Below are 12,151 nucleotides of genomic sequence, written 5' to 3' on the forward strand. Positions count from 1 at the left end.
TCGGGCCGGTTCACTTATTATAACTAGCTTGTGATATAGCCATGGTATTTTGTAAATGTTTAAATTAAAATGTAACAAGTTTAGTTTCAAATTTTGCTTATTTGATCCAAACTCTGTATTACACATGTGAAGATTGTGCAGTCTCAAAAGACCAAAACTTGTAAACACCGGAACTGACTTAGAAACATAATAACAGGTTGTCTGCAAAACTCATGATGTCTCAGCTTATGGCTAGATATTTGAAAACATCCTAATCTAATTAAACAATAACATTCAACAATAGCAACAACTAGCTGACGTAAATGGGCTGGGTATACCCAGTAAACAAATTTATAGTTCATGGGAGTTTGACAGCACTGACGTTACAGCCTGTGTCTCACTGATTGGTCTGAGTCAAGCCATTACTTAAGGGCTAATTACCAAGTTGATAGTTCTATCTATTAAAGATATGTAAAATTCCATGGTAGAGTGACTGTTTGTATATGCACATTGGGTGCCAGTCTCTTTGTGATCTTAATATCCATTGTACTCTGAACTGTGCTTATCAAGTAACTTGATAGGGTATGCATACGGATTAATTTTATCTTTGCCACTGCCACCAGGCTAAAGTTTAATCATGCTGTAAATCACCTGTTGATAGACTGAACTGACGTAAAAACCTATCAATCACAACTTGTTGAAATATAAATTGCAAGTGACATAATTGTACAGTCGAGTCAGATTTTGTTTTTTATTTATATTTATCATACATTTGATATGTTATCTTCCTTGTCAGTTTGCATAACTGAAATTTAATGTCTCATTGGAAGTACTGTATGAAACACTATCCTAAAATTGTCTGAAATGTTTTTCTTTTTTGTGCATTCTAAACGCAACTATTCAACAATTCCTATAAATTAACTACATTGTTTGTCACTCAAAACTGATATTAATAGCATTATTTGCCAAGTTAAATACAGTATATACAGATTTTGTTTACAGTGTCATTTTGATATTTATGTGCCCTATATCTGTTACTGGCTGTTTACTTTATAGAGTCTAGCTCCTTGCCACAGGATTTTTCAATAGGTCACTATTTTTGTTGTCAACATTCCTTCGTTTATGGTACCGTTTTCTAAATAGGAGACAAAATACATTTGCTTCTTGTCCAAAGTATGAAATACTGATTACACATCTTTCCTTAACTTGCCAGATCACAGGTCCAGTAGGCATAATTTGTGATGATTTTTTCCTATTATTATCATAAAAAATAATTATGAATATTAATAAATTATTAATATGAATGTTACAGAATATTTAAACTTTTTTACACACAATGTCGTCTACTTTGTGTAAATGCTGTCTGGAAACTCTAATAGTATCGTAGAAATTGAGCCCCAAAGGCCTTTGACTTTGATCTTGACAATTGAACTCAAATTCACCAGAGGCCAAAGGGCCAGTCACATCAACCTTGAAGCTCAACCTTAAACAGCATGTGTATCCAATCTGTTATTGCTTCACCACGCTACACACAGTTTGTACCATTTGGTTCCAATTTCCCAGCTAATATGTGGTGTTATATCTCATGAAACAAATTATGGATCTGTATGCTAACATCTAGTTTGTGAATTGAATGTTAATTGGTAGGAAAACGCAATGCACATAGAGTGAAAGTTATTCATTCCTTTCCTGACTGACCTCCTGTTGGGAAACAGGTCTGGGTGACAATGTGACACAAAAAGTTTTACAAAATGGTTTACGAACTTCAACAGAATATGGTATGAAAAATCAAAGATGACTGACTAAAAGATTCTTAGTTCACCATCTAGTATTCACTCCACTTCAACAGTGGTTAGAGTTTAAATGACAGACTGTAAGATTTAATATCAATTAGTAATTCTTGATGGTATTTTGCACCTAAAAGAATGTAAAAGTGACTGCATACATGTGCTTTCTGTCTACAACAAAGTTCCCTGCAGTCGGGATATGGTACACATATTATAGATACATCTAATTCCTTTGAAGAATTGTACAGGGTCAACAAATTCAATTTTCAAAACACATGCAAATCTTCTTAAATAATGGTACCGGTACATCACTTGAGATGAAGCAGATATGCTAATGATAACAGAGAACACTGCCACTGAGGGCGCTAAACTAGGAACCTCATCTGTTTGAAAATAAGAATTTTGTATGCCAGCAAAGGCTTCATGTTTCCTGTGGACTTGAGGAAGTATTGGTCAGTTGGAGTGAAATTCAAACACTTAAAACGCTTGCGTTCTTTCTGTTGACATTTTATTAATGTGGTAAGACATGAGGACATAACATTCATATGTAATTGTGCTGTTTACATTTACACTGGAATATCATGAACGTTTAATGTATTTTCACATTAAAAAAGTTTTCTGGCCTCATTGAACAAAAATTATATAGTTGGCTATACACTTTGATAAATAAGACACAATGAGTTATTGAAGAACTTGACTAAAATGTTTCAGTTACCTTCATACAAAAATAAAAAATACTTTATGGTATAACATAAAATATGAAAATTAACAATATTGGAGAAATTGGTGGGGTCAAAGAATTAGAAGAGTATGGTGGATAGGATATATTACTGATTACTTTCTGTCAATGTCACTGTGACAGTTATAGCAAAATCATTTAATCTTCCTTTGAAGTTATTTTGGAGCTATCACTTGTTTGTATGCTGTGAGTGCTGTACATGCTAGATCCTGCAACAGCTGAACATTGAAGGCACAGTTTCTGTTCAGCTCTCTTCAAATGTTGCATCACTACTACAGTACAATCTCAATGACCAAAACGACTCAAATTAGCTGTCAACAATCTCTGACTGTTGTGAACCAAAATTACAGAGTGAAAAGTTTCCCTCAGACCATGCAGATGATCATCAAAATAATTTAGATTTGAAAGTATTGTAATTATTTTCATATTTGAGAACAAAAAGTAAAACTTTGACATTTAAGACTATGGTTTGCTTGACATATTTCCTTGTTTGTATCAGAAACATTAGGAAGTAAAACTTTCTACATCTAATATAAAGGAATATTTTCAGTTGTGATGCACAATTCCCTGAAGGAATTGAAATATTTGATGGCAATGTAAATAAATATGTGAATTTATAATCTTTGGTGCAAAGTTCATTTCTCAGTAGTCAAAGCATGCAAATAGTATGTATATGTGTGCAATTCTGTGAGTGACAGTGAACATGAGTGGATCGGAAAGACTCCATAGCTGATAGATGTAATGGAAAGACTCCATAGCTGATAGATGTAACGGAAAGACTCCATACATGTAGCTGATAGATGTAATGGAAAGACTCCATAGCTGATAGATGTAACGGAAAGACTCCATAGCTGATAGATGTAATGGAAAGACTCCATAGCTGATAGATGTAACGGAAAGACTCCATAGCTGATAGATGTAATGGAGAGGAACAAAACCTGAGAGTACATGTAGGATGGTGGATCTCAATACATGCTTTGACAGCTTAGAAACTGTAAAGAAATTTGAAATTGCAAAGTAACATGAAAATTACAACAATGTGAAATTTTGACTGGATGTGATGTGAAAATGAAATGAAAGACTGACAGACTGACATTAGGAGTAACTTGTTTTACAATGGCTACAATAAAGTGAGGACTGAGAAAAGAATATAAACAACTAAATGTGTATGAAATATGCATTTACAAACACCGAAAAATGACATTGTCTCCTTATAACATTTCCTGAACATGTAATTTTGATATCAATGGTCAATATTTGATCATGTAATTATTTGTAGATGTCACTGTTATACATTCTGAAGATGGAACATTCATCAGCACTTTTGCAATTTGGACTAAAGGGTACAGATGTATTTGAAACCAGTGAGCATATGGCACGCACCATACTTTTCACTGACTCTCTGCAAAAGCATCAACGAATACAGTTTTATTTCTGATGTCCTGTGTCCAACTTCCACCATCTGGCATCCAGTGTTGTGTCATTCACTCAAAGTCCAAAACAATTGTGAATTCTGAGGGTCACACCCTGAAACAGTAACCTTTTCCTCATTCGAGCAGTCCATCTTTATAGGTGAAGTCATCGTCACTTATTGACTATTGGCACCAAAACAAGGCGTGTGAACAATGTTTCAAAGAAACAATACCATTTTAAATGATTTGTTAGTAGAAATGTTACACTAGTAAGATGATGAATGTCATCATAGTATAAACATTTTTCAATATCAGTATCGATGAACAAACACAGTAACAATGTGAATTTGACTAAAATGTATCGTAAACACTACATTTACAAATAATATCCACTGTTCTTGTACACAAACACATAACTTTACAATAAACTACACATGCAGTTTAGTAAGAAAATCTATCATTTTCACTTTGAGCTTTTTGTTGCTATAATTACATACAAAAGTATTGAAGCTGACCTTTGTCAAAATAAAAGGACAAAAGTATTTGATCAACCAAAGCATGCAGACGTACATCTTCAGTTCTACCTCAAGAAAGAGAAAATCAATATATCATTTGTCACGGTAAGATGTGACAAAGAAAAAAACATTTATACTACCGGTAACCATAATTGCTATTAAACACTGCGTTTACTATCATTTACGACATTTGTTAAGATAAGTTATTGAGAGGAACTTAAAACAATAAAACAATAACTGATTAGAATTTAAAACAATTAATTCTATGACTTGTAAAATCCACCTGAAATCCAGTGAATATGGAAATTATCCTCAAATGCACATTTGTACTAGCATCACATGTTTTCCCTTGTAACAGTACTACTGACTGTTTCAAAGATAAGAAAATTATCGGCATAAAAATGTTGGCAAAATGAAAAAACACAAACTTCACAGAAATTGACTGCATTGAAATTGATGGTAGATTTGAATATTTAACAAAACATACAAAGAGGACAAGATTTCTAAAAGCACTGTTTTAAATTTGATCTCTTGATAACGATTGCCATCAGACAGTGGTATCAAACTGAGTTGCGTTTGCAAGTCTATGGCTGATACAAACTGATACAATACATCATGGAACATAAATACATCTTCAAGACAAGTGACTACCGGTATGTAATCCATTGTACCCAAAGTTATCTTGATGGAGGCTGGTCACTTCTATGTACATGTAGTTTTTGCTGAGGAGGATGAGTATCTCACAATTATGCAGTGATTTTACTGAATTGGTCTGTGCCAAAAAGTTGTGAACATGAATTTTTTAGATCACTGTATATTTGTTCTGAGTTGACAGCTTTCAAAGTAAATGAATTTGTAGCAAGAGCTTGGAAAATATAAAGAGTCAAGAAACAAACTCTGCTCAACTTTCATTCAAACCGGTTAAAAATACTAGTATTGGAAGCATAGCTACTGAACACTCACTCTGCCATGGTCCCAGTATTACAATACTAGATTCTACAATTTTCTCCTGTTGTCCCAACACACATGTATGCTGCTATTCATTACGTATCACTCTGACTTTCAATATGGTAACATTACACTATGGAAAATTGGATGGACTTGGAATACAAAATACATGGAAGAAGTCAAATTTTGATTAATGTTATAGGAATATTGACACTGGTTTTCTGTCTATTGCATAACATGTAAATTTATGGATTTGCAAAATATACCCAATATTGCAAATATTTTGAACCAAAAATTTTCTCCATCTTGTCTCATCTGCCATAAGAAATTTAAAAAAGTTTCAATAAAAATTCATTAGCAATACTGTCTATGATAACTTTTCTTCTCAGTGTTAGTAAAAAACAACTAGTTTGGATAACATTTCAAGAAAATAAACCTTAGTATTTTATAAATAATCGGTTTGAATTTGAGGTTGTTCACAGCTGAAGTTTCAGACAAGATAACATACTACCGGTAATTCATTTTGATCACTTTCATTAAGGCATAATGGTCATTTTATGGCTAGTTGTGTTTAAGTGAAGTTTTGATCAATAGTGATTAGCCATGTGACCATCAGAAAACAATTTGATTGGTCATATCTGAGGTCAGACACTTTGAGGTCATTCATAATGATTCTTTGTCTGGTCTTATCATATATGTTACTCTGAGCTCTTGCTTCCCATCATCAGCTTTTACTTTCTTCAAACATAAATATTTTCTAAACATTAGTTCTACTATTGTTACTAGCATAAGGAGATGAAAATGGTGATTGTGCTTTTGTTGTGGATGTAAAACTGTCAGAATTCTTTTCTGATGACATAATGAACTGAACTCATTAACATTTTTCAAAATGCAACATCGCGTATAACAAATGCTTACAAATAATTCAACAAAACAAGAATTGAAATTGAAAAATTTCCTTTTTGCATTCCATTTACCATACCACTAACTCTTCACTGCTGCAATGTTTCAGAGAAAACACACAGAGGTTTTGGTCACTGCATTCTGGAAGGAAAGCATTGCAGATCTGTAGACCCAGTGGCAATCACCAGTCTGTCAGAAATTCAAAGCCACCTGCTGGTAAAGTTGACGCCTTGGCCTGAAATGAAAGAAATATTACACCAAATGAATTATGACATGATTGTCTAATAAATATGAGGACTTAAAAGGAAAAAAGTTTACAGACATGCTGTACAGTGGATGATGTCAATGAACACCAATGCCATGCAACTGACAATAAAGTCAATACTCATATCCTGCCAAACCTAATGCTTGCTATACATCTCTGCTGCAGATGAATTCCTGTGATCTATGAAATGCACATTTGTATGATGCTAAATTATCACAGCTTCTTCAGAAGTTCACCAATTTCAGTTGTCTGATGTCTTACCGTTTCTGTAGATTTACCACTTTCTTCCAGAGGTCCGATGGAATCTGATTCAAAACTTTCATTGACTTTGTCATACACCAACGATTCCTTACTTCTTGTTTTCAAGATCCGTGTTTCTGGCTCATTATCTTCCAACAAGAAATATCCTTCCTGCTTAGAGTGTTTGATTTTCTCCTTCTTATCAACTCTAGCTGATGAACTGTTGCTGCTGCTGCTAGTGGAAACAGTCCCCCGGCTGCTTGGTCTCTCTTCTGTCTTCCGTTTCAACTCTTCTATCAGATTTTCTCGGCTTGACTCCACAGCACTGATGCTGGCCTTGCTTGTGGACAGTGAATATGGTTCGCTTACATTGTCATACTCACTCGTTTCACCAAGTGAAAGTTGCAGTGATTGCTGCGACCCAGCTTTGTCAAAGTCAAAGTCAAAAGACATTTTTGGCATAAGATCAGGACTGCCTTTGGATGTTTCAGTTTTTTGTTCGTCTTCATCACTGTTTTCTTCTTCTGAATCTTTGTAATGTTCAAAATCTTGATCAGATGGCTTTGGAGTGACAGGAAGGTTAGCACCGATGTCTTCCTCTGGAGAAGGCAGTGACATTTCAAGCTGGCTCTGAAGTTAAAAGTTGACAATAAATAACAAAACACAGAAATGCTATGTTCATTCACCATCAGGTAGAGTTGGTTAAAACCAGTGTGGCATGTCCCAGATGTTGCATTAAAAAAAACTTGAAGGCTGCTGAAAACATAGATACATGGTTTTTACTGACTAACCCCACTATAACATGTATGTAATAAGCCGGTACCTACAGTGCAGTTGAATTTAGTTTAGTGCAGCTAGAATGCATGTATCATACATTTAAATGCCTACTTACTCTAGTTTCCCAGCTAAATGGTTCAGAGAATTCATCTTTCCATGTTAAAGTCTAGAAAAAAAATGTTCAGTATAAAATGATAAGTCATTGTTCATACTAAAATCATGAGATCAAAGCGCTATTACATAAGAAACAAATACAACAACAGTAAATGGAAAGGACCTTTTCCTTGACCTTTCATAGCTTCAGATTATATATATATATATATATATATATATATATATATATATATATATATATATATATATATATATATATATATATATATATATATATATATATATATATATATATATATATATATATATATATATATATATATATATATATATATATATATATATATATAAACACATACACACACACTTGACAGGTATGAGAAAGACACATCTTTTATAACCAGGGGAAGGAGAAGCTTTGATTCTTGAGGGACAACATCTTGCCTGTCTGGTAACAGCAAGATACATGTAGTTACCCCTTGACATTTACCTAACCCTATCCCTACAGCCTAACCCTAGCCCCTACTGGTTGCTGGGAAATGTCCATGGAATTAAAGCATATACCAGTGTTACTCTATCAATGTAGCTTTCTGAATAGAATATAGGCTGTAATTATCGGTTTTGTTGAATGATTAACAAATATACCCTGTAACCTTGATAGAGATGTGACTCATGGTTGTCTATGACATAATATTGTTGGTATAACTTTATGCAACCATGCACATGTACAGAATGCCCCGCCCAGAGGACCTGAAAATGTGGTACTCTTTACCAATGTAAGGAAGGGAAGAAAAATACGAGAGTACCTTGAATTGCATTGAAAAGTGACACAATTGTAACAACATGCACCGTTACTCTGAAATGTCAGTAACAGTCACAAAATATTTATTGATAACTTTTCGACAAAAAATTTTTACAGCAATATCTTGGCTCTCTTACAAGTGATTATGTGATGAGATAACTTGTTTTATCAATTTTTTGCTCAGATCTAATTACTGAAACAACAAAACATGATTGTTTTTGACGTTCAGAAAGAAAACGATGATAAATTCACTGTTCAGAGCTGTAATGTGTGTACTACATGTACAAGGGATTTTCGAGATAATAACAGGCAAGAATTCCTTTAAAGCCCCTCACCCTTGGAAATCACTGTAATTACAGACTTTCCTTGGACGAAGCACATGAAATAAAACTTTTGGAGGAGTTTAGATTTTTACCAGTAGGGTAATAGGTTACTTTTTGGGTTAGCATACTTAAAGTGAGTGTTGTATATTGTACCTAAGAAACAAATTTGGGTATAACTACTAACATTTTCCGCCGCATTCATGCAGCACAGTCATATTCTCATGTTTAATTTTGAGAATCAGAAAAAGGTACATGCGGCATGAGGCAGTCGGTGATTTTTAGTTTTGTGACCTCGTTAACTCGTGGCTTCAGTGCCAAATGCCACATAGACAGGGAAATAAGCGCAACATCAGTGTAGCGCACCCATTTGTACAATATGCAAACGGCGGACGTGTTCAACACAAAGTGGACACGTCATAATGTTTCGCTTTGTCGAGTGCGATTGTCTCAGTGTCAAGGTGATTTTTAACCCCTTATATGACATGGTTAGTGTTGACGATTCTGAAGTATTCTTCTTTAATAGATAAGGCCAAAGTAAGTAAATTCTTTGTTTTGTGTCCGTGCGTGCATAGGTTTTTGGAAATTTTTTGGAAAAAAAACACAAATTTTCCTTTTGATATGTCGCCATTGGTGATGCTATTTTGTTGCAAGAACAAGTCAGGGCTTTTAACTATGTGGCCAACTCTGCTTTGCGGCAGTCGGATTTCACTCATGAACCATATGGTGACTTTGAACAGTGACCTCTACACATTTACCCAAATTATACCAGATAATGAGACAATAGTACTAGTCTGTCCAGCCTCTGTGCAGAGCATGCAAAGACAGTGGACACAATGAACACATAAGAAAGAAATCTACAACTAATGAGAGAAAAGCAAACGTCAACAAATGACTGTTTATTTTGATCCATTTGTCAACAAATGACTGTTTATTTTGATCCATTTGTCATGAAAATGCGTACAGCGATCATAGTGTGTCACACTATGACATGAATATTCATGATGTTTGGGAAAAATTGTCCAATAAAGGAAACATAGGGCCAAAGTCCCTGAAGCTACTATAGACATGGATACAAAATTAAGTATTTCCTGACTGTATGAAATTATCTCACTAAGGTTATCCTAGGGACTTGTAAACCAGTAAGTTCTGTTGAATAAGTTGACACTGTACGTACTCAGAGAAAGCACACTGAAGACAAATGTTTGAAACTTAAGAAGTTCAAGGTCATCAAAAGCATTATAAGGAATCATGTTACACTTTCATTGCACTGTTTACACAGATTGCATAATTGCTATAAATAGCACATGAGGAATCTTACAGCCTAGCTTTACCATAAAAACCATATCACTTTGACCACTCTTTTAATTGACCACTCTATTTTTTTCCTCAAAAAGTAATCTTATTTTATCGTTACCAAGTCAACCATAAATGGAAATTAGAACTTTCTCTATCTCTATTTATTTGACCACCCTATCATGACAAACTATTATGAGCAATTTCTTTTACATAACATAAATGGTGGTTCAGAATATCAAAGTTGGGATTCAGGAAAGTTGCCTTTACATGTTTTAATCCTCCAAGATGGTAAGCATTTCACTATGAACTGTCAAAAAAGTTGAACTTTCTGATAATTCCACACTAAAATTATTTTGGCTTTGATGATTTCCTAATTAATTCAATTATTTAAAATCTTATTAATTATTTTTTTCTGGGTGAATTGATAGGGTTTATACAGTACAAGAATTACATACAATGTAAGTCAAATTTTGACCAAAAATGACAATAAATTCCTTAAAAATACACATTTGCATATTTCATCACAATTTGAACAAATCCAAGTTGGGTTATCCCTAGGGACCTGTATACCAAATAACAAAGCTGTCTGACCAGCGGTTATGAAGAAGAAGATTTTTTACCAAAAACACCTTTTTTGGCATTAATTTGCCTATTTTCAACAATATCAAAAAATTAAAAAAAATAGTTTCTCAAAATCATATTTTTCATCTACACAACAAATAATAAATCAGTAAGTACTGCGGTTCTCAAGATATTTGAGTGGACGGACGCCTCACAAACGGACATACATACATACATACATACATACATACATACATACATACATACATACATACAGACTGACGACGGACGCCGGACGGATACCCATCCCAATAGCTTCTATAGACTATAGTCTATAGTAGCTAAAAATGATTTTGTGTTAAATTTTCTGTGTGTTTTTTAACCGGCTTACCCGCGTACCTTTTAGGATATTGAGTGGACGCAAAACAAATAATTTGCTAACTTACTTTTGCCTAATTCTTGAGTCACAGTCCCTCCACACAAGTGTTATTAACTTTGAAATCGGTTCCTTTCTTGGCATTACAAGTTCAGTCTGTGTGTGGAGGGACTGTGCTTGAGTGCGCTATGTCGCGCCATGGTCGCGCTTAGGGCTACTTGTGAGCGAGGTCACAAAAACAAAAAATCACCAAGTGCCTCACCTTGGAGCTACAGGTTTGCAGCTACTGTTGTGTACTGAACAAGTCAACATGAAGTCAATAAACAAAAACTAATAAACAAACAAATAAATAAATGATAATAAATTAATAATTTATCGTTGTCATTTCGTCATTTATGTCCTGTTCGAAATGCGTGATACGTTGGATAATTTCAAAAAATTGTAATACAATACTGGACACATATTCGTTCTCTGTATTATCAAACACAGTCACTTGTGATCGGTCTATTCCGCTCGCGCTCGGCGTCTATGCCCCCATAGACGTGTGTACATATGCCTCACAAGTGACTGTGATTATATAGACATAGAGCAGCATGACACGATACCGGAAGCCAGATGGTGGAATTCGGACACCGGACATCAGAAAATAATGTCCTTCATATTTACCTTAGCTTTGCTATTTGAACTTCCCTCGTCTGTGTATTGCACTACCTTCTTAGGTCCTTCAATTTTCAGTTTGGGGAAAACTTGAGGACCTGGTTCGGCTACGCCGGTGTTAGCTTCATACGCCTCTGTAAGTTGGGGAATAATGAAGTATTCATCCACCAGCTTGTCTTTCTCGTCTTGATTCAATTTGTGCCACACTTTTCGATTGCTGTACTTGCATTTATACTGCTCTTCTATGATACGCCTTGCCATAGGGTTAATTGATGAGAAATATTCCGCCATCTTATCTTCCATGGTCGATTCCTCGCATTTGTTATTTTTTTTCTTCGGCTTTTTTTCTGTTACAGTCTCGACAACGTCTACACCCTGCTCGGTCGCCATTATGTCACTGCTTCTGTAACCTTTGAACCCGATTTTCGGATGAGAATTTAACGAGATCTCGTTTTTT

The 12,151-nt window shown here is 34.6% G+C and overlaps 1 protein-coding gene across 1 annotated transcript; it reads right to left on the reverse strand.

Moving 5' to 3' along the window:
- Nucleotides 1–2,257: 2,257 nt before the first annotated feature.
- Nucleotides 2,258–12,108, reverse strand: LOC139150380 (uncharacterized). Its single transcript, XM_070722719.1, has 4 exons — nucleotides 11,704–12,108; nucleotides 7,681–7,731; nucleotides 6,810–7,418; nucleotides 2,258–6,518 (listed from the first exon to the last, which is right to left on the reverse strand). The coding sequence occupies exons 1-4, from the start codon at nucleotides 12,082–12,084 to the stop codon at nucleotides 6,465–6,467; spliced, it is 1,095 nt and encodes a 364-aa protein (XP_070578820.1). The 5' UTR covers nucleotides 12,085–12,108; the 3' UTR covers nucleotides 2,258–6,464.
- Nucleotides 12,109–12,151: the final 43 nt, after the last annotated feature.

The sequence above is a fragment of the Ptychodera flava genome, chromosome 14, assembly GCF_041260155.1.
Source record: "Ptychodera flava strain L36383 chromosome 14, AS_Pfla_20210202, whole genome shotgun sequence".
In the NCBI taxonomy this organism is placed as follows: domain Eukaryota; kingdom Metazoa; phylum Hemichordata; class Enteropneusta; family Ptychoderidae; genus Ptychodera; species Ptychodera flava.

Bases quoted from the DNA above. Each gene is read 5' to 3' on its own strand.
- LOC139150380 (XM_070722719.1), bottom strand. From the start codon at position 12,084: ATGGCGACCGAGCAGGGTGTAGACGTTGTCGAGACTGTAACAGAAAAA. The intron at 7,732-11,703 runs GTAAATATGAAG...TTTTTTTTCTAG, and splicing joins GTTCAAATAGCAAAGCTAAG to ACTTTAACATGGAAAGATGA. The intron at 6,519-6,809 runs GTAAGACATCAG...CTTTCATTTCAG, and splicing joins GTGGTAAATCTACAGAAACG to GCCAAGGCGTCAACTTTACC.